At 45.8% G+C, this 25956-nt stretch overlaps 1 protein-coding gene and 1 long non-coding RNA gene across 2 annotated transcripts in view; one reads left to right on the top strand and one right to left on the bottom strand.

The window, feature by feature from the left end:
* Positions 1-25956, top strand: part of LOC136174394 (uncharacterized) — a 1095937-nt gene that overhangs the window by 744174 nt on the left and 325807 nt on the right. The window lies entirely within an intron of this gene.
* Positions 17416-25956, bottom strand: part of TRIM44 (tripartite motif containing 44) — a 109010-nt gene continuing 100469 nt past the window's right edge. The window contains exon 5 of the mRNA XM_065944313.1: positions 17416-22452. Coding sequence (XP_065800385.1) covers positions 22425-22452 — 28 coding nt within the window. The 3' untranslated portion in view covers positions 17416-22424. The remainder of the gene's footprint in view (positions 22453-25956) is intronic.

Consider the following 25956-nt stretch of genomic DNA (forward strand, 5'->3'; position numbering starts at 1 on the left):
CCTGGTCCAACCCCCTGCACGGCAACAAGGATTGATTTCCAAGTTTATTAGTGCTGTTGATGTGTTCCTGGGGCACACAATGGCTCTGCTCTCATTAACGAGAAGCAGCTGCCCCATTTCTGTTCACCTTCCCCTCACCTCTAGCCTACAGCTGGCATCCCGGGGAGAAATTTCCCCATTTCCTTCAACCCCACTGGCCTCCTTTGTCCTTGGGTTCATTTTGGCTTGGGGAGAGTCAAGATTTCAAGGGGGACTCAGAAATACGGGGGCGGGTGTCACTGGAGCGCTCACTCTAGCGTGGTCATGTCGAAGCTCCCTCATCCCCGAAGGAAAGAGGTGGCCCTGAGACCAGGCACTTCATAGATTCTCAAGGGCAGCTCTACCTTTGTGTGAGCTTGGGGTTAGAGGGACCTGAGCGCTGATTGAGTTTCTGGGACATGATGATCCAGGAACTCACTTCCTGGTGTCCAGTCACCAAGGACGGCTGCAGAACAGAGATGTGGAGAGGTACTGTTAGTCAGAACCACTGCCCACTTAAGGAGTCGAGTGAGGATGACCAAATGTCCTGCTTTGCCTGGGCTTGAAAGCTTCCCTGGGATGTGGCACTTTCAGTGCTAAAACTGGGACAATTTAGGACAAGCTGGAAAGAGTAGACATCCCAGATGGAGCCGGAACTCAAACCCTCACCATCTGTCTCCAAAGGACACATGCCTCTGCAGGGCCCCGAGTGAGGACAGTGAGAGCCACTGGGGCGTGTGCAGCCTGGCTGGCAGTGAACACCTGGAGAAGGAAAAGAAATAGCCTCGAATGCAGGGACCAGTTCTCTGTGTGGCTCTTTTGTTTCAGAGAGGGGTGGAAGAGAGGCGAGAGGGTGGCTCCACACCGTCTGTTGGCAAGATGAGATTCCAGTAGGAAGATGGCCTGAGTCTGTGCAAATCCTAAGAGCTACTGTTTTTGGAGAATCTTTCCATTTAAATTTCAGTCAGGCCCTTGGGAGGTAGGTTTTCACAGATGAGGAAGCTAGGGCTTCGAGAGGCTCAGGAGTCTGCTCAATGCCCACTGTAGACCCCTGCGAGCTGCTATAATGAAATACCATAGAGCCGGAAGTTTATAACCAGCAGATGTGTGTTGCTCACAATTCTGGAGGCTGGACGTCAGAGGTCAGGGTGCCAGCACGATGGGAGGAGGGCCCTCTTCTGGGTCATAGGCATCTCATGATATTCTCACATGATGGAAGGGGTGACGGAGATATCTGGGACCTCTTTCATATGAGTATTAACCCAAATCACAAGGGCTCTAGTCTCATGATCAAATCACTTCCCAAAACCCCCACCTGCCACTGCTATCACCTTCAGGGATTAGGCTTTCAACATACGAATTTTGCAGGAAAGACACAATCAGATCATAGCAGCACTGTCCCCCTTATTCCCGCCCCTGTTGAAAGTGCACTTGACCTCAAGTCCGCTTGCTTCCAGTATCTGTACATTTACCATCCGGCAACACAGTTTCTCTAGGAGGACTTTCTTAAGACAGCAAATCATTTCGGAAGATTATTGTAAGTCAGGAGCTGGCAGGGGTGGGAAGTAGGTGGCGGGGAGCTTTTGTTAAATCTTTCTGCGCCTTTTGAGTATTCTTGAGTTTTCACTATTGGTTGGCTGGAGTTAAGGCAGAAGAGAGTGAGCCAAAGCTTCAGCGTCTTCTATTTCCTACTTATTAACACCTGGTCAGGAGAGAAGGTCAACACTGTTAAGTACAACAAGGTCTTGGAGGTGTCTGTGGATTTCAATTAACCACCAGAAGCTCCCCTGTTCCCAACAAACCCAGACAGTCTTCGGCTGAATTCTGCTCAGAAGGTGCAGGAGATGGAGGCTGCCTGAGCCTTGTTTGAACATTTTGGAGAACAGCGAACGGTGTTAGCACACATGTGCGTGCTCTGGGTTTAATTTATCAGTGTTACTGATTATAAAAAAAGAAAGCTAGACTTTACAGCACTGCCTATGGGCAAGCACCAAAATTAGTGTTATTTAAAATACAGTAGAGAAACCAAGAGTCATTTAAATAGCTTTAAAAAGAATAAGACTCCATTGGCTGTAAAATACTACCTTCTTGGTAGATCCATTTCAAAGAAGAGTTTTTTCCTAGGTCCTGAAAATATATGTTTAGGTGCAGTCTTCTCGTATCTGAGTAAAAGTCATTTCACAAACATTTGCTGAATGTCTCCTATGGGCCAGGACTTGTGCTTGGTGCTGTGAGGATATAAAGAAAGATGAAATTGACTAGGATCTTTCCTTGAAATTGACTAGGATCTTTCCTTCATCAAGTCCCTAGGTCATTAAAGGAGATGAGACACAGAAATTAATTTACTACTAAGTAGAAATGAGGAAAGGGAGAGCATTCCAAGTAGGTGGCAGTGTCCTGAGCAAAGATCCCAGAGGATGGAAAACAATATGGTAAAGAATTCACCTGCAATGCAGGAGACCCAGGTTCAATCCCTGGGTCAGAAAGATCCCCTGGAGAAGGGAATGGCAACCCACCCCACTTTTGTATTCTTGGCTGAGAATTGCATGGACATAGGAACCTGGTGGGCTACAGTCCATGGGTTGCAAAAAGTGGGGTATGACTGAGTGACTAACACTTTTACTTCACTTTCACTTTCTTGGAAAGCTAGAAAAACTATTCTGACTCACAGAACACATGGGAAGAGATGAGAGAACACAACAGGAAAGAAGTACCCCGTGATGTCATCAACAGTTAAATGTTGATAAATCAGAACCCAAAGAATGGTACAAACTTGCGGAACTGCCAAACAGGGGGCACAGAGGACAAGGTCAGAAGTTCAGCTGAGAGAAGGCTTGGTAGGGGCTGGAGGAGATGTCATCTGTTTTAAGGTCAGAACAGGAATTCAACCTAGAGATGGGCTTTGAGGAATGGGAAGAATTTCTTTGGTGGGAGAGAAGAGCTAAGTTCATTTTGAGCAGAGAAATTGCCCTGAAAGAGTGGGGAGGAAGGAAGGAGGGAGGCCTGGACTGGGGGAGTCCTGGGTTTGGCAAGCACAGAAAGATGTTGCTGTAGCTTCCTCCGTTTCTCGATGAGTGGCAGACTGTGTGAGGAAGGGCAGCCCAGGTTTTGGAGGCAGACAGATCCAGATTGGGTTCAACTCCAGCTCTGTCACTGACTCATTTAGGGCACCTCTGTGTATCTCCCTGGCTTTGATTTTCTCATTTTCAAAAAGGCCTTAACCGGGTTTCCCGAGTGGGGCTGCTGCGAGAGTTAGAACCTTAAGTCATTTAAAGCATCTCAGGCACAGGTCCTAACATGTTTCTTCCAAGTTGTCTTGCTTTCTGCTTTGCCTCCCCAGGTTGGCTCCCTCCTCAGGAGCCCGGGTCACACCCAGGCACCTGCTTCCCTAAAACTATTAAAATAGCAAGTTATTTTATCATCAAAATTTTACAAAGAATTGCAATTCAGGACATGCAATCTATGGTGAACCACAGGCATGTCTGGAGAACAATGGAAGGGAGCCTGCTTTTATAGGAAAAAGCAGGGGATTAGGAGGAGCTGTTGTGAAGGAAAGTTCATTGGAAAAAAGCAAAAGTTCAGGAAAAGTAGAAGTTCAGTGTTGCATTTCTCATTGGCTGGGTTGTTGGCTGAGCAAGGAGAAAGTCTTCCTTGGGGAAAGTCTAGTAGTTGCACTTCCTGTTTGGGACTGCAAGGTTATGCTTCTTCCTTTGGGTCATGCAGTTGACCTTGAGTCAACTTGAGCAGGGCAGGAGAGCGCCCCCTCTGGCCTCCTAACTCCATTTTTAAAACGTTGGCTGTGCTGCTTTGCTGCACGTGGGGTCTTAGTTCCCCAACCAGAGATCGAACCCACGCCCCTATCAGTGAAAAAGTGGAGTCTTAACCAGGGGACCGCTAGAGATGTCCCCTGACTCTATTTTTAAAGGAAGTTCCTGTTTATTAATTAATAATGTTAATTTAATGGTATTAATTAATAATGGCAATTACAAGTGATAATAATAATAAATCAATTCACACACCAAATGGGGAAAGAGGAGAGGTAAGGCCTTGGAACCTTCTAACGGCTTTCTCCCAACTCTGAGGAAATCTCCCAGAAGCCCCAGCAGGTACCGTCTCATTCTGAACCAGTCACTGACAAAGGGGCTTCCTTTGGACCAATCAGGCCCCACCCCGGGGGCTAGGAGGCGGGGCATATTCCCAGCCCCGGAAGGGGCCGGTGGCTGCTACAGCACTCTTCCTTAGACAGACTACCTGAAACACCCATTTCAGAGACACCGCAAAATCCTCCACACACAGTAGGTTCTCAGGTTGTGGAGGTCACAGATAATTGGGCTTCGGGGGTCTTTCCTTAACTGTTCCTGGGGTCATTAAACCTCTAATTAAAAGGGAGAGGAGAAAGTGAAGTGAGATGCTGAGAGGACCTGAACAACTCAGAATGTTTAGCATCAAAATCATGTTGTAAACTTCCTTTAAATCTGTATTTCCTGATTTGAAAAAAATATATTAACATATCTCTCATCCAAGGTATAGCCACAACCCCTTTCCATCTCACCCTGGGAAGCGCCCGGTGCCTTGCGGGACATTCTAGACTCTTTCCTGTTATACCCGTTTTCATCTCATCCTGGGTATCTCAGCCTGGTATCTTGTGGGACAGTCTAGAGTCCTTCCTGTTACCCCCTTGTGCCACCTGGAGGTTTCTCTGTTGGGCCCACAGGGTCCAGCTCCCTGAATACAAATCTTAGCTCCAGCACTTAAAGGTCTCTCTCCGCCTTTTTTCTCATCTGGAAAAATAACAGTACCTAACTCCTCAGATTGTTTTTGAGGATTAAAGACCAATTTGATCTTCTCTCTCTGGCAGAGGCAGCCTGTTGAAGATAGAATTTGTGAATCCTGGGAGGCAGGATTCTTCCCACTTCCTGCCATCTCATCAAAGAACAGAAAGTAGAATAGGGCCATGGGAAGGCAAGGAATGTGTGACTTAATGAAAAGCATGCATTCCATAATTTACGGAAATTAGAGTATTATTACTCTCCAGCACAGCAACAAGATATAAATGGATACTAATAAGTAAAATTAGGTGTATTGATGCAAAAAAGCATTGATATAATTCATAATTGGGTTGCATTATAGAATTGTTTGCATCTGGTAAAGTCTGTTAATATACATGGACTTTAATTGCTGTATTGGGATGGAAAATTGTTGACTCTGACACCACTAGCTGTGTGATTTCAGGCAACTCTCTTTACCTTTCTGAGCCTCAATTTCATTGGCTGTGAATGAGACTAACAATTCTTTCTTTCAATAAAGGACCAGATGAGGTAATGTGTGAAAGGACTTTGAAAACTGGAAGGCACAATACTTTCCTTAGGTAATTAATAATTATTGTAACTAATAATCATCCACAATAAAAATATATTCAAGGAAGATGTAAAGACTCATTCTTTGAAATACCAATCTTAAAATAGATCCATAAGTACTAAACTCATGCCCTTCTTTACCATAGTGTCTATAAGACATTTATTTTGCTTTTTTAGATACTGACTTTTTTTTTTGACATCACTTTTGGATCTCGTGGCATCTTCTTTAGGGATGGAACAGTAATTGACAAACTGTTTCAGACAGAAATCTGGAATATCCAAGCTCCTGGATTAAGGTAACTCCCTTATAGAATGTATTTTCTGTGTAAACATGAAAACAGGATTAAGCCAAGCACTTCATTGTAGATAAAGAAAATCAATGCCATGTGGGCTGAAGTGTTTAAAGTCTTACTACAGAAAAGGATGCACTATTTATACCTATGAGTTTCTGCTATCTCAAACCATGGCTCATTAGCTCCTCACTTCATGTTCACATAGCCGACCTGATGGAGAGTCAGTCATTGTAGGTTAAAAGCAACTAATGTCAGACCCCTGCTGGCCTCGTCTGGCACTGCATGGGGAAGCACAGCTTCCAGTTCATATTAATGAGGGAACTGGCAACAGGGGCAAGCGACCTGAGATGCCAAGGATTCGGTCTTGTCTCACTTCACATGTAGGTGTCGATATTCATCAAAAACTGTGTCAAAACGGGAGCTAGAGGAAAGGTCAGACTTGACTTACAATAGCTCTTAAGAGGCAGCCGGGGATAATACTCTCCATTCAGGGCAGTTGGAGGCTTGAATCTGCCTGTCCCCCCAGTTTATTCGTCCTTGCTAACCGCACTTAGTATAGCGGTTGTTTTTCAATATGCTTTCAAGCTCATTGTTTGCTGCATGCTCTTAATTTCTAAAGGGGGCAGAGGTCTTCTCTCCAGCTTTTTCACTTTGCCTCTAAAAGGCAAGAAGGAAGAACTCTGAAGGGTCAAGGTCAAAATGGAGTGTTCAAGGATATATTTAATGGGGCCATTATAACAGGAGGTGGAGTTTACAGGCATAGACTGCCTAGAAGGGTCTTCCCTGCTCTCTCCTCTTCTTCATGAAATTGAGATAAAATGGAGCCTTTCCCAGCAAAGAAAATGGGGTCCAGGGAGAGGATGTACAGGGCAGCCCAGGGATGGAGAAAAAACACAAACAAAAACCTCGGATGAAGAGTGATGGCTCCTGTTTTGAGGAAGAGGCTATGGATTAGTGCTCCTGGCTGATAGAACCAAGACACAGCAAGGATGAGCATTTACTTTGGAGGAGCAAAGGCTGGAAAGTGGCCAGGTGGCTGAATCGTGTCTGGCTCAAGTCACAAGCTAGTGTTTCTGGCTACAGGGAATAGGTAAACCCCAGGGAGAAGACCAAGGGATTGGAATTGCAGAGCCACAGGGATGGGGAAAGTCATTTCACTTTGTCTGTTTTAATGGCCAAAGAGATGAATTTTTCTTCCTCTCATGGGAGGGAGCTCTGAGGAGCGTTTCCAGTGACCGGAAGTCAGGTCCTTAACTCATTTCCTTCACCCTAGTGACCCCAAGACTTAAAAGTCACAGGAAGAAGATGGGATGGCACTAGGAACCTGGGCATCCTTCAGCCAAGCCCATTAATCCCTTCCTCTTCAGGGTTTGTGCCTCTTCAGTTTGGCTTGAGTGATGCAAATCCACTCTTCCCAGTAAAACGAAATCATCTCATTAGCATCTCAAAGAATATCCTGTGATTGCAGGAAGGAAATCTATGATTGCCAGTCTAAATACAGAGGTCTCGGTGATTTTCAAAAGAATTGTTGGCTGAGCTGAGCAGGCAGTGAGAAACCCACCTTGATTTTCTGTAGAGTAGTCCTCTATATCAGTGGTCCCCACCAGGGATTGGTTTTGTGGAAGACAGTTTTTCCACAAACCAGGGGTGGGAGGATGGTTTGGGGATGATTCCAGTGCACTATATTTATTGTGCACTCTACTTCTATTATTATTACATCAGCTCCACCTCAGATCATCAAGCATTAGATCCTGGAGGTTGGGGACCCCAGCTCTACATGGAAGAATTCTAAGATAGTTAGCTGGTCTTCTGTTGATGGATACTTAGGTCATTGCCAAGCTTTTGTCATTAAATACAATGCTACCTAGACACTCTCAAGCAAAAAACTTAATGTGTGTCATATTTCTTTCAGTTAGATTTCTAGACATAAGATTGAATATAGCCAAATTTCCTTTCCAAGCCTTTTCCCCCCCAAAGTCTTTGTTATCCTTCATCAATCAATTTATTATAATAGTGTTAATATTAATCACAACTACCTTATTTGTTAAGGAGTTACTATGTGCCAGGCACAATAGTAAATACTTTCCATGTATATTCTTATTGGTCAGATATCAACCCAGAAAGGTAGGTTCTATTATTATCCCCATTTTAGAGGTGAGGAAATAGAGGCACAAGGCCTGTAAGTTACTTGTTTAAAGTGACTTATAAATGTAATCTATTATTTCACTCAGAAAAGAACCTATCTTTATTTTAGGAAGAGAGAGCTTGGGTAAGAGGTACAGTGAACTTGGCCACCACTGCAGGGAAAGGAATCCAACTGGAAGCATATTATTGGACGTGTCAGCATCTTGAGTCTTCATTAGCAAATCTTTGGGTTTGGTGTTAGTACAAGGACCTTAAGCTCAAGGTCACACAAGGATTTCATTCCAGCTGTGCCTACAAAACCTCTTTTTTAAAATGCATAATCCAATTGACCTGAGTAGTTGTTTCATTTAATCTCTGCAAAACAATTGGTTGAAGTGATTTTTTTTCCCCCCCTCAGTTACCTGGCTGTCTTTTTGTTCTGTTTTGTCAGGCTAAAAGTCCCTGAAATGAGATGGTGGTAAATCTAGTTCAAGGCCATAGGTGATGTGCATTCTTAGGGATGAAATCCTTGAAAGATGTGCAACATCATAATTAGAACTGGGGACCACTCAGGCAATTGCGTTTTCCAGGCATGTTTGTGTCCATGCGCTCCTCTGGTGATGTACCTTTGTCCTGGGAGAGAAAGGGTCAGAGCAGCTAAGGAAAGGGATGAGAAAGTGGAGGCAGAGGAAAGACAGCTGGTCCAGCAAGTGGGGATATTTATTCCTTATCGTTGAGCAGTGCTCTTGTTACATTCCACTGGATCTAATAATCGCCTAAGAAAATACCACCCTGTGTCTCTTCCTTACTTGGAAGGGCATGAACCCTATCAGGAGACAGCCTGTGACCACATGGGGCGCGTCCTGCATGCTTTCTATCTAAGGAACAGCGTCATCACTAAACCATCAGCCTGACGATACACACACACGTGTACATGACTCATGTCCAGTCGGTTAGGGGTGAGCGCTGATGTCAAAGCGTCACTAAAATTGTAATGAGGTAGAAAACCATACTTTCAAGACGTCCATTCAGGGAGATACTTGTGTGGAACTGCAAGGAACGCTCTAACAGCCATTTGGAAGTGGGTGGGACGAGACCCCAGAAGAGTAATTTGGAATAACAACAGATGGTCTTTTCTAAAAAGGAGAGTCAGGGCTTTTGTCTCTGCCAGTGTGTGGAATGCAGGTGGGAACAGCCCCTCCTGCCTGCTCACCACACTCAGAGAAAGGTGCCTGCCACCCTTTCTTGTAAGTAAATGTTGACCTCACACTTGAAGAACGGGAGTTTGGAGGGGTGCCAAGTCAGTATTCTTCCCAATGTGCTCCCATTTTCCTCCGGTGTTGCACGTACGCACACGCATGCACACACACAAACACACACACATTCACCGGCATCTCCCATCCCTGTGCTGTCGCCTGCCACACCGATGCCCCCACAAGGGCACCTGAAGATTCAAGGCTAAAGCGCCAAGGAACGCATTTGAGAATGGTCCATAGTCGATGCTGTTAGAGGCCACACACAAATGCTTTTTTAGTGACCTTAATTTCCTAGTGCTGGAAATGGATGTTAACTGTGAAGCTGGGAACCAAAGGGCTGACCGATCCCAAGGCTTACTGAGCCCCTTCGCCCTGACGCCTGCTGTACTGTTACAGTAGGGGGGTCTCAATTTAGCGGCCGGTGAGGCTTTTACTTGTCCCAACAGTAAGCCAGAACGCAGCCTGGAAAAGACAGCCCACATGTGGGGGAGGGAGAAAACCAGAGAGAGAGCGCTATAAATATGTAGGGAGAGCAAGAGAGGACCACAGCGTGGCTCCAGCTGGTGCCACCCGACAAGGAAGCTTGCAGAATGCTGAATGCTGAACGCTAACGTCTGCTTGGGACCAAGACTGATAACCCCAGCCTATGCAGTGCTTCTCCTCCGTATCAGAGAAGGACTCTTGGGGTGTCTCCTAGAATGTTCTAAGGTGGACTCTTGGGCCAATAAACAGACTTTCTCTTCTGGGAGAGGGCGGCTTAGGTTTCCCAACAGCTGGATGACCTTAGGCAAATCATTTCATCTCTTGGGGCCTCAGTTTTTTTACCAGTTAAATGAGGTCAGCTGGGCTCAGCCCTAAATCAATGCTTCCTAAAATTGTTAGGGGGAATGCCTTAAAAGAACACCCTACCCTTTGTTGAGGTTCCACAATGCAACTGAATGCATGAAAAGGTTTGGGAAGTCCCACAAGAAAGAAACCTGCTCAGCTTTGTCTAGCCCACTCTTCTGCTCGCCCGTTTACTCAACCACTGCAGAGTTTGCCACAGCTTATGCACACGTGGTGTTAGTCTGCTCGGCCGGTGATAACACCACACCATGACCTGGATGGCTCTTCAACAGGAATTCCTTCATTTCTCACAGCTCAGCAGGCTGAAGTCTGAGGTCCCAGCCAGGTCCTGGTGAGGGCCCTCTAGTGGGCTGCGGAATGCTGACTTCTCCTTGAACGTGCACGTGAGAGCTCACACTCATGACCTAATTACTCCATAAAGGAGTAACACCATTACACTGGGGGTAAAGATTTCCACATAGGAATCTGGGGGTAACTGGGATATTACACCCAAAGCATTTGGGCAAATGTCACTCTCATGAAATCCACATGAGTCTAATTCTCCTGGGCAGCCCCAGTTCAGGGGCTCCTCTCCACCCCATGCTCACATATCTGTATGTACATGTGCACACACACACACACACACACACACACACACACACACACACACAGGAAGAAGGGTTGGGATTCTCAGAGGAAGCATCTTGCCATTCCCACTGCCACTTCCAGCTTTGTTAAGACCTTCCAGTGTTAGAGCTAGAAGAGACAGGGAGATCCTCCACTCCACCTGACTCTAGCCCTCATTTTCCGAGTCTGGAGAGAGGGAAGCTGACCTGCCACATGCCTCACAGCTTGTTAGCGGCAGAGCAGGGATGGCCCTTAGGTTTCCTAACTCTCTTCCCTCTTCTGAAGGAAGGTACCTTTTGATGCCACCACGTGCGTTGGGCACTCATGCTGAGGTTGATGTCGCTCAGGGTGTTGCCCAGTTTTCTGCATCAAGATGTAATATCTGGAGTAACTCTGGATATGAATGCTATCAAGATGTCAGTCAGCATGTCCACAAATATTTTTGAACATCTATTTTGTGTCAGGCAATCGGTGATACAGTGGTGAACAAACAATACAAACTTCAAAGAGGTACAGATATGAAAGTGTAGTTGGGTAGATGTGTAGAGAGGGCTACGGAACTAGCCCTTAGGGGAGCTAGAGGCTGATCAGACAAGCTAGTGTGGGGCAAGATGAGGACAGGCTCCATCCACAGCCCTGGGGGCGGGGGGCTCCATTTTGACGAGGGATGGTCGTCACAATACATAGTGGTGAGTTACCACTTATTAAGCCCCTCCGATGTGTCGGGGACTGTCTAAGCCCCATAGGTGGATCCAGCTGCTTATTTAATTCCCCAGACTTACTTAAGAACAGAGCCAGTACTAGAACCAAGTCTGTCTGCTTCTAAAACTAAGTCTCAGGAGGAGGCTCATTCCATTTCCTGAGGACGGAGGACCACACAGGGTTCTTTATCCTGGAGCGGTAACACTGGGGTTAAGTGGCTCTTAATGTTATAGCTTCTCCCTGACAATTTAGGCTGCACTTTACTTTTCGCTTCATTCTGTCACTCTCAGGTCTACCCTCCAGAGACCCTCCTCTTCCTCAACAGATGCCACACACAAAATCAATTACATCCTATTATCTGATGCCAGTTGGGTTTATACCCCAGGAGGGAGAAAAATATGTTTTCATGAGTGCAGACTTTTATTTTTTTCCATTCTGTCCCCTCCCAGGAGGGAATTTCAGTATTTCTTCTGAAATCAGACAGTGTGTGGGGGTTTGGAGTGAAGTGGGCGAGGGGATGGATACGTACCCCATCTTATTTATTTTTTCTTCTGTGGAAGGGTCTCAGCTGTTTTTCCTCCCAAATTGAATTCTCTTACTCTTGAAGAATGACCCAAGCAAAGAAATTTCCCAAACATCTGAAATCTGAGAACTGGTGCCTGGAATCCATGAGGCTCATAGTTTCCAGATGGGGAGGCCGGAAGCAGAGGGGGCGGAGGAGCAGAGGAAGGAGGGTGGGAGGATGAAAGGCAGGGGAAGCCTGAACTCTGGCTCACTCTGCCGGCCCGTGAGCCAGGCTAGCCTCCCATTTGTTCCGCAGGTCTGCCATCTGACGGCGTGCCAGGCCCGAAGAAACGCCGCAGTCGTGTACGACCTCTTGAGACCATTCCAGTGATTACTGGGAAGTAAGTCATCGTGAAATCGTCTCTTCTGAGGGCGGAGACTGGCTTCTGGAGCACAATATGAAAGAAAGCCCATGGCCTGGCTATCAAGAGGGGCATAAACACTCCAGACAGATTTTCTCACCATCTCAGAAACGGCAAAAGACCAGACGCTTCTAGAAATCTTGGCTTCTCTGCACCACTTAACCAGATGCAAGAGTGGACCCCCAGGTGACCTAATTCTTCCTCCACATGTCTTGTATCTCATGCCAGAGGTGGGGAGAAAGGCTTAAAAGGCAACCTAGCTTTGAGTAAATTAACAGGCAAGTATAGTTGCGCCATAAGTGGGCTAGGTATGGCCTCAGAAGGAATGCCCTTGTTTGATCAGATAGGCCAGTATCTCAGGCCTGACAGGTCAGAGGGGACAAAGGAGTTTGGGGGAAATAGATCACACCCACCTGTTAGCAAATGGGAAAGTGGTTTTAAGTGCTGAGGAAATATACCCATTTTTATTGTTGTCAGTGGTTTCTCCACCCACAGTCAGCATGCTGGCTCTCAGCACCACCATCACCCTGCCCCCGCCACAGTCACCCTGCCCCCCCCCACCGCCGCCCTGCCCCCCCCCCCCCCCCCCCGCCATCACGCTGCCCCCGCCCCCGCCGCCCTGCCCCCACCATCGCCCTGCCCCCACCACCGCCGCCAAACCAAGGGGCAGTCTTACTTGTCTCTCATGGTTCTTCCCACGCGGACAGTGTGACACTGGGATGGAGTCATACAGCTGGGTCAAGAGGTCTTAGAAGCCTCAACGTGGAGAGGAACCAAATACCGAAGAGTTCCTTCCAATTAACACCTGCAGTTTCCAGATGTCCTAATAAAAATGGTGAGGCAGCAAACGGCCACCCTTAAGCCAGAGGACTACACCTGGACTCAGAGTTTGCAAGAGCCAAGCATTCAGGCTCCTCATAACCTGACCTCCTGGCGGGGGACATGTAAATGCTGAACTACTCTCTGGCTTGGGGAGAGAGCAGGCAGGGGTGAACGTGTCCTGTAAAGGCATGACTTCAACAGACCATGCATCTCAGCCAGAGGCATGAAGGGAAACTGCCTGCCTCCTCAGACTGAGCAGTGCCCAGAATTTATGAACTTCTTCAGAGTATGATGTGAATCTGGGGCCTGAGCCAGGCATTATCATCAGGAAAAGGTGGACAATTTCCCTCTCCCTCCCCTCTCCTTTTCCTATTGCTGACTTTATTGTTCAGACACGAGCTACGATTTAATCCCTTCTGCTGCTAAGGGTGTTACAGAATACTGGTTGCCATGTAGTCATAAAAAGTATTTAAGTAATAGAAAGAATAAATGAAAGAAAAGAAAGTAGGGGAAAAAAACAGTAGCAAATGACAAAACATCATTACTACAAGCAAAAAATAGATAGGCAGGGAAAAATCCTTGCCCATATACCAGGTGGAATGCAGTTGATTAACTTAGATCATTTCTATCTATAATCAACATGGCATGTGCTTTTATAACCATGCAATGTTGAAAGCAGTGCCTCTTGGGAGAAGGGATAGTTCCAGTCCCATGCTTATAAATTTCTTTTATCTTAGGGTCATCAGATGAGGGCTGAGTTGCCACAAAGTGCTCAGTGACCCATGGGAAATGAATCATGTTTCCATTCCAGGGCTTAATATATGCATTACATCACTATTAGAAGCAAGCGACTCTGTGGTGGATGGCTCTGACGTGGATTAAGGTCAAAAGTGGCCCTGGAGACCAAATTCCCTGAGGAGAGTTTGCCACACAGCTCCGTGTGTCCTTTGCTGCTGAATTCTTTCTTTTCCTAGCAACAACTACTAAATACCAGCTTCCCAGGCTGGTTTTATGAGGTTTATTCTTCATGCAGCAAAGATCTGGAGAAATACAAGTGAGACTGTTATTACAGGTTAAATTGTGTTATACTCAACTTGCGGAGAGGGTCCGGTTTCCTTTTATTATCCCCCAATTTTGCTGTAATGACTGTTGCTTGAAATAAATGAGCAATTGACAGGGGTTAGAAATAACAGGGATGCTTAAGTGATTTTTATGGTAGCAGTATCTGTTGTAACAGAATTTGACCTGTATTCTGGTTATTAGTTTTACTCATCATATTGGAAACTTGGCACTTCCATTGTTCATGCCGTTATACGCAAAGCACTGTAGCATGAAAGTCACTTACAAAGCTGTGAAAAGAAACTTTCTAATCATAAGAGGCTCCTGGAACAATAAAACCTCGGGTAGGGGGATGTTTTGTTTTGTTACGGTAAATGTTCTGGATAGTCCCAGGTTTATTCCTTTAACCCCTATAAAGGAAATTTGTTTCATTCTTCTGTACCATTTGTGATAGAAATATTTCTAAAATTTGATATGGAAATTCTTGCCTTCTTCTGAGCATAATTTAGTTTCAGGGTCATCATTTTGATTATAATTATATGGTCCTATGTATGATATGAGTGTTTAGAAATTGAGATGTGTAAAGAGCTATTTTTGGTGCTAAATGCCACCCTAAAACAGTGGTTTTTGAGCTTTTCGGTCTATTTAAACTTTTTTTTTTTGTCTTCTGTATTGCTGTCAGCTCTTTTTCCTTCTTGACTTGAGTTTCCACTAGATATCTGTTTCCCGCCCTTAAATTTAATCTGCTGTAGGCCTGGAAACCAGACAGCAGACATTTCCAAGTATGTGTGAAACAGGAATAAATAGGTTCTGAGTAGGTGCTTTATGGGGAGACAGATGGCCTTTCTCTTATGTGTTTGCTTCATACTATTTATTTCAACTCATCAGAAACCTTGTTTACTTGCTCCTTGGTTCTCAGTCATTTTTAAAAGGGTCCAGTCAAGGTTTCAGATCTTTCCAATTCTGCCTCAATTACTCATTGTCAAGCCACTTGTGTGGGTTTTGTTTAAGAAGTAGGGATAAGTGAAGCTAGCTGAACCCTAGGAAAATGAGTTGTGACTGAATCCCTAAACTGGTGTGAAGATTGTGGGCCATTTCAGTAAGGCAAATTGTATGCTATGGCCAAGATGGCTCAACTCAGTAAATGAACTATAAAACAGACAAGCTCCCTTTACAGTCCCTTTCCAAGAATATGAAGCTGGCCTGATGTCAAGCTGTTGGAGACGCCTTCAAGATGTTTAATTAAATGACAGACTCGGTGCCAGAGATGGCTGACTTTGGGGATTCTAAGACTAAAGCCCAAGAAGCCAGGGCTTTGCCTCCACTGGTGATTTAATGATTTATGGCCTTGGAAGAAAGGAGATAATGCAAGTCTAGTAATTCCCTCCTTCCTGAAGTGCAATTTCAGGCCAGAGAGGATTTCACTGTTCTTAGCCTTCCTTCCGTTACTGTATTCTGTGTTTCACAAACTGTATAAAACAAGGCCTAAAAAGACAAATTCCTTTGCCCCAAGGCCACACTGCATGTGTTTGTGGGGAGGATGTGCGTGGGTGAGGTTGTTCACCAGCATAAGGTAGAATCAGTGCAGCTAGGAGAGGAGAGATTGAGAGCTGGGGCTTTATGTCAGTTCATGCTGGGCTGTGCTTAGCCGCTCGGTCGTGTCCGACTCTTTGCAACTCCACGGACTGTAGCCCCTCAGGCTCCTCTGTCCATGGGATTCTCCCGGCAAGAATACTGGAGTGGGTTGCCATGCCCTCCTCCAGGGATCTTCCCAACCCAGGGATTGAACCCAGGTCTTCCGTATTGCAGGCGGATTCGTTACCATCTGAGCCACCAGGGAAGCCCAAGTCAGCTAGATCTGGGTTTAAATCCTACCTTTTCATTTATCGCGGTGTGGCCTTGGGCGTAGCTTTTAACTCTCTGATGCCTGAGCAATAAAATAGAGAATAATATCAGTGCAATGAGAATTAAATAAGATAATGTAAAAAGCAATGAGGACAGTGCCTGGTCTGGAAAAAGAGCTCATTAAATGGTAGCTATTATTTAACAAAATAAATGCTTTAGCCTGAAGACTCACATTGAACTAGGAATTAGTACAGACACTCTGCTCAGCCAGTTATTGACTTTGTTTCCTTTTCCGTGACATCATCTTTTCTTGCTAATACTGGCTTTCAGCTGGGTGTACCCACCTCTGGTGTCTCCTTAAAGCCAGGAGATAGTCCAAACCAGCTGCAATTTCACTCTTTTATGAGTGTAAAGGAAATGGGGCCACCTGTAAGTTGGACCAAGCAAAGATCAATGAGACAAAAGAGTTGTAGCTTTCAGAGGGAAAGATGATAAAATGAGAAAAGACTGGGGCAGTGGGATGCGGTATTGAGTTGCTGGCTCCAGGAAGCAGGGAAGAAAACCTCCAAACACACTGTGGTTTGTTAGAACATCAAGACTCCCAAGTACCAGAGTGCTTGGCAGCCCCACCTCACGGGTAGAAGTGTCCTCGGCAGCGGGGGAGGTTGAGAGATGGGAGGAAGTGGGCCTAATGGTTACTCCAGGAGACAGAGAGTCTGCTGGCCTTGCTCACCAGGTGACCTTGGGTGGCTGACTTGCTCTAGAACCCTCACTTGAACAATCTCTCCAAAGTTCACACAGCCCCCAGCTAACTAAAGGGGTTTGATGGGGACAAATTTGTTAAAAATTGTTTTAGAGCAGGGCTCATAAACTGCAGCTCCTCCAGACACCCTTGCTGGTAGGTTTTTAAAAATTGAATTTTAATACTTTTAGGTAGGACTTGTACTTTCTAATTCATCCAGTATCTACTACCTTCAGTTTTCACATTTTGCCTCTTGGTTTTAATGCATCCTTGGCTCCTGGTATTACAAACTGGATGAGAACTGCTTCATTTATAACTTAATTCTATCTCTTTATCAGTTGTATCAAATGTGTACTTCTAAGATTCCCCAAAGATGATTTTGCTGGCCTAACTGTAACTTGCTCTATGAAAACATTCCCCCCCCCACCCAGGAAATATGGTAAAGATTAAAGTTTGACCACCCCCTTGGGCTGATCCAAATTGTAAAGCTTTAACATTATTTGAAAATATCATTCAGGACCAAGCATTCTTCACTTTATAATCTACTTTGCTCAAAAAATTTAATGTAGGCATGGATCATTTTACTTTGAGGAGAAAACATCTCTTTAAATAACTATGATTTTCAATCTGTCCTTCTGCAACTCCCAGAGACCTCCTAAGTCACTCCAGAAAAGTCAGGGTGAAGGAGCATCCCATCTCTCATAACCGAAACACCATCATCTGCGGCATGATCATGGTTAAGAGTGCAGATCACTGTGAATATTTACACCTAGCAGGGTCCTTTGTGCAAAACTCTGAGAGACAAATGGTATTTCCAGGAATAGTTTATTGATTTCCAAATGCACAGGGGCGCCGAGTCCAAACATCCTGGGATAGCGGTAAATCTCTCTTACAAAATAATTTACAGCATGAAAATGATATACTGCAACATTAACTCAAACGTATAATTCCCTTAAAAGATTGAGTGTTCCCTTGTTTAATGTAAAAGGTGAAAGGGGAAGATGAGTGAGGAGGGAATGTGACAGTGTGCGGGGAAACAGGCAGAGGACAACGGATTTGTTGGTCCTCCCCGTCCATGTAGTGTAGGAAAGACTGGTCACGGATACTCCCGTGAAGTATAAACCTACTGTCCCCCCAAGTCATATCAAGCCCAGCATGATATGACCTGGCCCTGTGGCATTTTTGTCCCATTATACCCACAAGTGCTTTAATTAGTTTATTTTTATTTTCCTGCTCTGGCACCTGTTCTGCTGTTTCTGGTGTGTTCTTGGGCCTTATAGCTCTTGGAATGAGCTGGAGTGGGACTTCCAACACACTGTTGGGTAAGGCAGTATTAATGAGATCTGAAGTCTCCTCTATAGGCCTTTTTTTCTCTTAGGGCTAGGCTGAATCCACTCATAATGAGATCGATTTGTTTTTTAAACAGAAGATTTTAGATGTGCTAGGCACACAGTAAACACGCAACTGATTTTCTTATAGAAAAGCATGTGTCGAACAGCTACTATGTGAGCGTGCCAATTTCAGGTGTGGGCAAGAGAATATTGCCTAAGTGGAGGAAAGAGCTTCCTAAGCCCGACCACTCTGAGCAGTTATGAATTCTTCAGCCATGCCCCCAGGCCTGACTGGAGTGGTCAGACGCTCAGGTCACCGAAGTGGCTGGGTATCCAAATTTCCCGTATCATTAGACATCCTGGAGCAGGGCTGGAGTGTAAACTCCTTCAGGAGTCGCCTTGGCTCAGCTTCAGGAGCTGACCTTTGCCAAGGCACTGCTCTTCCTATGAGCATCTCTTGAGCAAGCAGCAAAGTTCCAATTACCTGGTGACACCTGTGATCAGAGCTGGCAGAAACCTCTGCAGTGGTATGTAAGATAAGGAGGGGACCGCTCTGCAGTTCCCTTACTTGTTAAACTGAGTGTGTGTGTATGTGTACATATACACACCAGGTATTTGCAGGAATGTCTATATTCACTGGACTTTGAATGGTCACACCCTCACAGGGCACAGACTAGCTAGGTTTACTAGAATATGAAGATTTCTTTTGCAGCAGCAGGCATTTTCAAATAGAGAGCAGAACAATGCTTACTTTCACTATTTCTGAGAAGTTCCACACTCCTAAAGGCCTAGAAACGCTTTACTTATGGGCTGCGTGCATGCCCAGAGTGTCTGACTCTTTGAGCCTGGACTGTAGCCCGCCAGACTCCTCTGTCCGTGGGATTCTCCAGGCAAGAATACTAGAGTAGGTTGCCATTTCCTTCTCCTGATCTTTTCCACCCAGGGATCGAAGCTGCGTCTCTTGTATCTACTGCACTGGCAGGCAGGTGCTTTACCAGTTGAGCTGTTGGGGAAGCCCAGTAACTGGCCTAGATGGCTTCAACTCCCCCTTCTTTATGAGGGATGGCACCAAAAAGGAAAGGCCTCCTCCCATTCCTGGGTGCAGGCTCAAGTTAGCAACATGTACTTAATGTATCTGCTAAACTGAAAGAATAAGGCTACCCTGATGCCATTTCTGGGCCCAAACTACTGCCACGAAATGTCACTGTGAAAAAGAATCCTTAGAGTGGAATGGTCAGACTGTAGCAGGGGAACCCACAGCCTTTTCTGTGTTTTAGGGATACATAAGAGTTAGGAAGGGAGAAGGAAATGGCAACCCACTCCAGTATTCTTGCCTGGAGAATCCTGTGGACAGAGGAGCCTGGAGGGCTATTGTCCCTAGGGTCGCACAGAATCAGACACGACTGAAGCAACTTAGCATGCATGCATGCATTGGAGAAGGAAATGGCAACCCACTCCGGTATTCTTGCCTGGAGAATCCCAGGGGCAGAGGAGCCTGGTGGGCTGCCTTCTATGGGGTCGCACAGAGTCGGACACGGCTGAAGCGACTTACCAGCAGCAGCAGAGTTAGGAACAGCCGGGTACAAAAATCTGGCTCCCATACTTCCTAGTTGTGTAACTCAAGACAAGTTAACTCTTACCTACAAATTTGTATTATCATCTGGGAAATGGGGCGCCTTGGTGCAGGGTCCTCAGTATTTCAAATCATTTCCCTTTTGGGGCTGTCAGAGCAGAGACTCCAGGCACTTCTTGGAATTGCCCTGGATTTAATGACACCAAATCAAAGTTCAAATCTCCGCTTAGCCTCGGATACTCAACCTTTGGAAGGCATCCAGGGATTGCTGTGAGGATCCAATTCATTCTGAAGACAGTCATTACCTGTCTCCCTTGCTGACGTCTCCCTAGGGATGTCTGCAAACCCTGCAGCCAGGCAGGACACAATTTGGAGCAACTCTACTGACCTGGGAGGAGAGAGGCCTCCTCGTGCTGGGGCTTAAGGCCAAGCAGCCTGCCCCAGCTTTGGGGAAGCTGGTGCCGCTGCAGGAAGCATTCTAGCTCTTGTGTTGATAGATGCTGCCGGCAGGAACTCAGGAGCCTGGGCAGAAGCTGCTGTGCCGTGTTTAATGCTTCCCTGGTTAAAGTTTTATCAGGTACTGAAGACAGCGGGAGCCCATAAAGCAGATCTGAAATCCTTTCTAGGTAAAAGCCAAAGTGCTTTCCTCGAGGATTACAGAGATATGATAATTTATTGAGACAGGCAGGTATGTATTTTTATATTTCCATTCATATCCATTGCATAAATGCCTGGGTTTCCCAAATACTGATTTAAAGTAATAACCTATGATCAGTTATGGAGGAGCCAATAAGCTGTCCATTGCTAAGATAAGACTACCACTTGGAGATTAAACAACGATTACTGGGGAAAGACAACACAAGCTTCCACATCCTAGAGTCTTCTTAATCTTCTGATTTTTTAAACTCTTTTTGAGAATGGCCACTGGTCTTCCTTTAAAGGTAGTTGCATTGGATGTGGTTGGGGGATGTAATTAGTGGTATGCCAAAATCTCCAGTTTTTTGTGTAGAAAGATAAAGCACCGAAAATGTCTCAGCCATTTGTTGGCCACCAGTTTAAGAGAAAAAATAGTTTTTTTTAAAAAAACAACAGCCCAAACTACTCTCAGCCCCCAGCGTCCCTCATGATTTAGTGAGTTGGGGTACTCTTAACCGAGAAGCGTATATGCCTGGTAGCTTCCGGCGTCAAAGAAATAGTCATTTCACAGCATGCACAGGATTGAACAGTGATATAAACAGGATTCCGACAGTAAGCATTGTTTCTACCGCAAAACCATCCTGCACACACACATCAGTGGGCCCTAAAGCTTTGTTGACAGGTATACAGGTCACAGGCAGGCAGGCAGGCAGGCAGGCAGGAAAAGAGGAAGATCCCCCCGATGCAGGTTCCTTTGGTTCGGCCTCAGAAGCACTAGAAGTCTGGGTCCTGAGTCAGCAGAAACCCCAAGGCTCTTGGATGTTTGCAGGTCCAATTGTACTTCTCAGAAGTGAACACCCACATACCACTAACGGCAGAGGAGGGGGAACACACAGCCCGCTTGCAAATAAAAGTCCTCTGTGAAGTCTCCTGTTTTATCTTTACAGTTTATATATATGAACATTCTATTTCATAATGTAACTGTGTTTGTTTTATTAGCAAATAACATCATTCCCTGACTCCAAAACATGTGTTAAGAAGTCAAAACTGCTGCTGCTGCAGAAGATGCATGCTTTTCAGTTTACAGTGTCGTGTTCCCTAGGACATCACTGCTTACTTGGGAGTAAAAAGCTTGGCTGTAAGGAAATGTGATTTGGGAGTGGGGAGAGGCCAGAGTTCAACCACGGTGAGTCTCCACTCATGGCATGTAAGAGGGGAGAGGCAGGGGGTGGGAGATGACCTGGAGGTGGTGAGTGCCGGGGGCCGGAAGGGGTCCTCCCCTGGAGTGAAAGGAAGGTCTGTCTCCAGGGGGTGGAGCTCAATTCACACACCACAGAGGGTCAAGTATCCTCCCCACACTGCACTGAAGCCAAATCAGGCTAAGCTAGGGGAAGGGGAGCAAAACCTACAGTGCAAATTCCCATTTGTGGCACACATTCCAGACTTTCATGATGTGACGAGAGCCCTGAAACCTCAGAATCCACTCAAATAATTCAGGTTCCATCAGATCCTTTAGTGACTATTTTGGAAACCTAGGCAATTTAAGTTCAGAAATATTAACTTCGATTTCAACTTTTAATCAGATCTTTTTGGTCCCCCCTCTTTTTTTTTAAGTCATTTCTTTTCTACCTCTCCAATCTTTTTTTTTTTTTTTTTTTCATTTCCACAGGATTGAATTATGAATCTGAAGTCCAGGATAACCTCATATACTAAAAATAGCTTTATATATTTTTAACTTTTAACTCTGTCGGTTTTCAAGCCATCCATCTTATTTCATGAAGCCACATTTTCACAGATGTATAACTGGACTTGTAGAGACTAATTACATGGGTTGATTCAGCCCTACTTTCCCCTCATTTATTCCATGCTTCGATATGAATAAAGTGGGGGGTTATAAGCAGGGAGGGAAATAAATCCTGACTGCCCTTCAAGATGATTTCAGGTCGTTCCTAATGAAGTGATACTGTTTGGGTATACACCATTACAGGGGCTGGCCTTCCTGAGGAAGTTCAAAGCAGCTGTTGAGGGAATGACCTGAAGGACCCTGTAATTGCTCCTGGCTGAGCAAAGGGGCACTTGTCCTTTTCCGACCACGACGAGAGAAGGAGCAGCGCGGTCAGTGACAGTGAAACCGGCCGTCCCTCGGAGAGCTCTGCCTGCTGCGGGTCTGGGGGCGCATCTGGCGGGAGCACGTGCTGGCCAGGCAGCCTTCACGGGGGTCAGAAGCCGCTGCACACACGCTGTCACACACACACAGGGGAGGGGCGTCCACCGGGGAGGGCGGGCCTTCATGTGTCCTCTTCTTCGTCGGCGCCGCTGCAAAGGAAAGGAGGACCAGGTGAGCTGAGACGTCACAGCACGGGAGGCCCGCCTCGGCTGCTGACAGCAGGCTGAGGCTCTGCCGTGGACCGCCCTGGGTTCCAGCCCTACCACCGCGGGGCACTGCGGCCAGCGGCATGCTTCTGCACCTCTCCATGTTCTCATTTCTTTATTTGACTGCAGAGATAATGATGATAATGAAACCTGCTTTCTCAGGTTACTGGGGGAATAAATGAGATAATATAGGTAAAATGCCCGTGCTTGGTACATAATAGGTGAATAGCTATTTAAAGGAACAACTGATTTGTCAGAGTATTTTTTAATTTTAACTTGACAAGAGAAATAGCTGGTAAAAATTGGGAGTCTGACTTCCCCTAAGCCTTAAAGCCAGGGCTCCCTAGGTGACTCAGTGATAAAGAATCTGCCTGCTAATGTAGGAAACACAGGAGACGCGGGTTCAATCCCTGCGCTGGGAAGATCCCCTGGAGGAGGAAATGGCAACCCACTCCTGTATTCTTGCTTGGATAATCCCATGGACAGAGGAGTCTGGCGGGCTACAGTTGTGGGGTCACAAAGGGTCGGATGCGACTGAGTCCACAAAGCTATTGTTACAAGAGAAAAGCAAAGAGAAGCTATCATTCTGCACACTCAGTGGCACTTCTCACTTGTAATAAAACCAAGGTTTCAATTCATGCCACAGGGATACTCACGGGGTTCAGGTGTCACCGCCTCAGAGACGGTCCTTTCTCTCAGTCAGACTCCTTGGTCACTGTCCATCTCCATCTTATATCTTTCATAGCCCTTATCACATCCTATAAATCATTTGCTTGCTATTTACGCTTCCCTCTACCCCCGCCAGAGCACAAAAAGAGGAGCAGTACTGTCTATTTTATCGACGACTATTTATCTGGCACTAGTACTGTGCTATGCACACAGAAGTGTTCAATAAATAGCTGTTTCTAAAAGGGAGTGAGAAATAAAAACAGGAAGGGAGGGAAGGAAGATGCTGAAACAGACAGTCATTCAAAGCTGCCTTGATCAGGGCATCTTGGGTGTTGGTGGTATGTCAGCGGCCACAAATGAGTTGTGAGTCTCAGAAGCATGGCTAGAAGCTCAGCTGCTCACGGTTAAAGCCTTGCTGGCTTGGTCCTTGGAGAGAACACTGTTGATACAAGTACTAGGGCAAGAAAGAGGCAGCGTCAGTAAGAGCCGTGGAAGGAGAGTTAGAAGGACAGAGGTAGCAAACTTGCCTGGTTTCTCTTCCTCCATAACTTCTAGGGGTCACTATCCTGAAAATCTGAAAATTCTGAAAGAGATGGGAATACCAGACCACCCGACCTGCCTCTTCAGAAACCTGTATGCAGGTCAGGAAGCAACAGGGAGAACTGGACATGGAACAACAGACTGGTTCCAAAGGAGTACCTCAAGGTTGTATATTGTCACCCTGCTTATTTAACTTATATGCAGAGTACATAATGAGAAACGCTGGGCTGGAGGAAGCACAAGGTGGAATCAAGATTGCCGGGAGAAATATCAATAGCCTAAGATATGCAGATGACACCACCCTTATGGCAGAAAGTGAAGAGGAACTAAAGAGCCTCTTAATGAAAGTGAAAGAGGAGAGTGAAAAAGTTGGCTTAAAGCTCAACATTCAGAAAACTAAGATCATGACATCCAGTCCCATCACTTCATGTCTAATTGATGGGGAAACAGTGGCTGACTTTATTTTTCTGGGCTCTAAAATCACTGCAGATGGTGATTGCAATTAAATTAATTGCAATTAAAAGACGCTTACTCCTTGGAAGGAAAGTTATGACCAACCTAGACAGCATATTAAAAAGCAGAGACATTACTTTGTCAGCAAAGGTCCATCTAGTCAAGGCTATGGTTTTTCCAGTGGTCATGTATGGATGTGAGAGTTGGACTATAAAGAAAGCCGAGTGCCGAAGAATTGATGCTTTTGAACTGCGGTGTTGGAGAAGACTCTTGAGAGTCCCTTGGACTGCAAGGAGATCCAACCAGTCAACCCTGAAGGAGATCAGTCCTGGGTATTCATTAGAAGGACTGATGTTGAAGCTGAAACTCCAATACTTTGGCCATCTGATGTGAAGAGCTGACTCTTGAGAGTCCCTTGGACAGCAGAAGATCAAACTAGTCAATCCTAAAGGAAATCAACCCTGAATACTGGGAGAACTGGAAGAACTGATGCTGAAGTTGAAGCTTTAATACTTGGCCACTGGATGTGAAGAGCTGACTCACTGGAAAAGACCCTGATGCTGGGAAAGATTGAGGGCATGAGGAGAAGGGGCGACAGAGGATGAAAGGGTTGGATGGCACCATCGTCTCAATGGACATGACTCTGAGCAAACTCTGGGAAATAGTGAAAGACAGGGAAGCCTGGTGTGCAGCAGGTCATGGGGTCGCGAGAGTCAGACATGACTCAGTAACTGAACAATAGCAACATCCTGAAAATAATAAGAGTCAGCCTGATCAAGTGTGCCGGGGCATCAAGCTAAGCCCTCCTCGCCCATTCTTTCCATTACCCCTCACATCAATCCCAGGATGTAGGGACTACTATTATTATGTTCCCCATTTGGCAAATGAGGAAAGTGAAGCTCTGAGAGACATAAAATCCTCAGCCACAGAGTAAGGTCTGTGTCCTTGAGACTTAGGGATTAGTTTTGGCTAGAGAAAGTCTCACAGAGTCAGGCTAGGGTACTTGGAAGGGAGGGAAAATCTCCTTCCTCTGGTCAAGACAGGAGTTATGAAGAGGAAAGGCCTGGGGTGCCTTAGCTCCCAGCTATGACCTAGAAATTTGTTTTTTTTTCACCTCACAAAGGATTATCTATGTCTATATAAAATTGGGGCTGTTTTGCATCCACTTGGGAAAGACTGTAAGGGAAAATACCCTTGACAACAGACCTGTAGAACTGCTGCTAAGGGAGAAAGCATTTTAAGACTCGGAACTTGAAATTAAGGCAAGTGTACTCTAGGAGCCAAAAGATCCAACCCAGCAACCTTCACTATCCAAACTCTCCCCTATTCCATTTGCCTTATTCTATTCCCTCTTTCTGCCCGTTGTCCAGTCTTGGGAGGAAGGGAGCATGCTTGGAGGGGCTGGTCAGTGAACTGTCATTAAGGAGCAGTGTTTGGTGGCATCCGTCCCAAAGGGAACAAAGGGTCTTTCATGAGAGTGTCTTGGCAGAATCAAGCACGGTTGGAATTGGCGCCATAGTCTCCCCTCTAGTATTATACCCAAAGCAAGCTCAATGTTCTTTTGTCTATTTTCCTTCAAATATGAGAGGTCTAGCATCAGCATGTGCCCTTCCCTTAAACTGCGGCTCACTTTTTGGCATTCTTAACTTGAGATGCATAGTTTAGAGGGTTCATGAACCTACTGAAATTGTATACAAAATTTTGTCTGTGTGTTCCTTGTTGGTCAGAGGCCATAATTTTCATTATACTCAAAAAGGGGTCAACAACCTCCCAAAACTAAGTATA

Source organism: Muntiacus reevesi, chromosome 9 (assembly GCF_963930625.1).
Source record: "Muntiacus reevesi chromosome 9, mMunRee1.1, whole genome shotgun sequence".
NCBI lineage: Eukaryota > Metazoa > Chordata > Mammalia > Artiodactyla > Cervidae > Muntiacus > Muntiacus reevesi.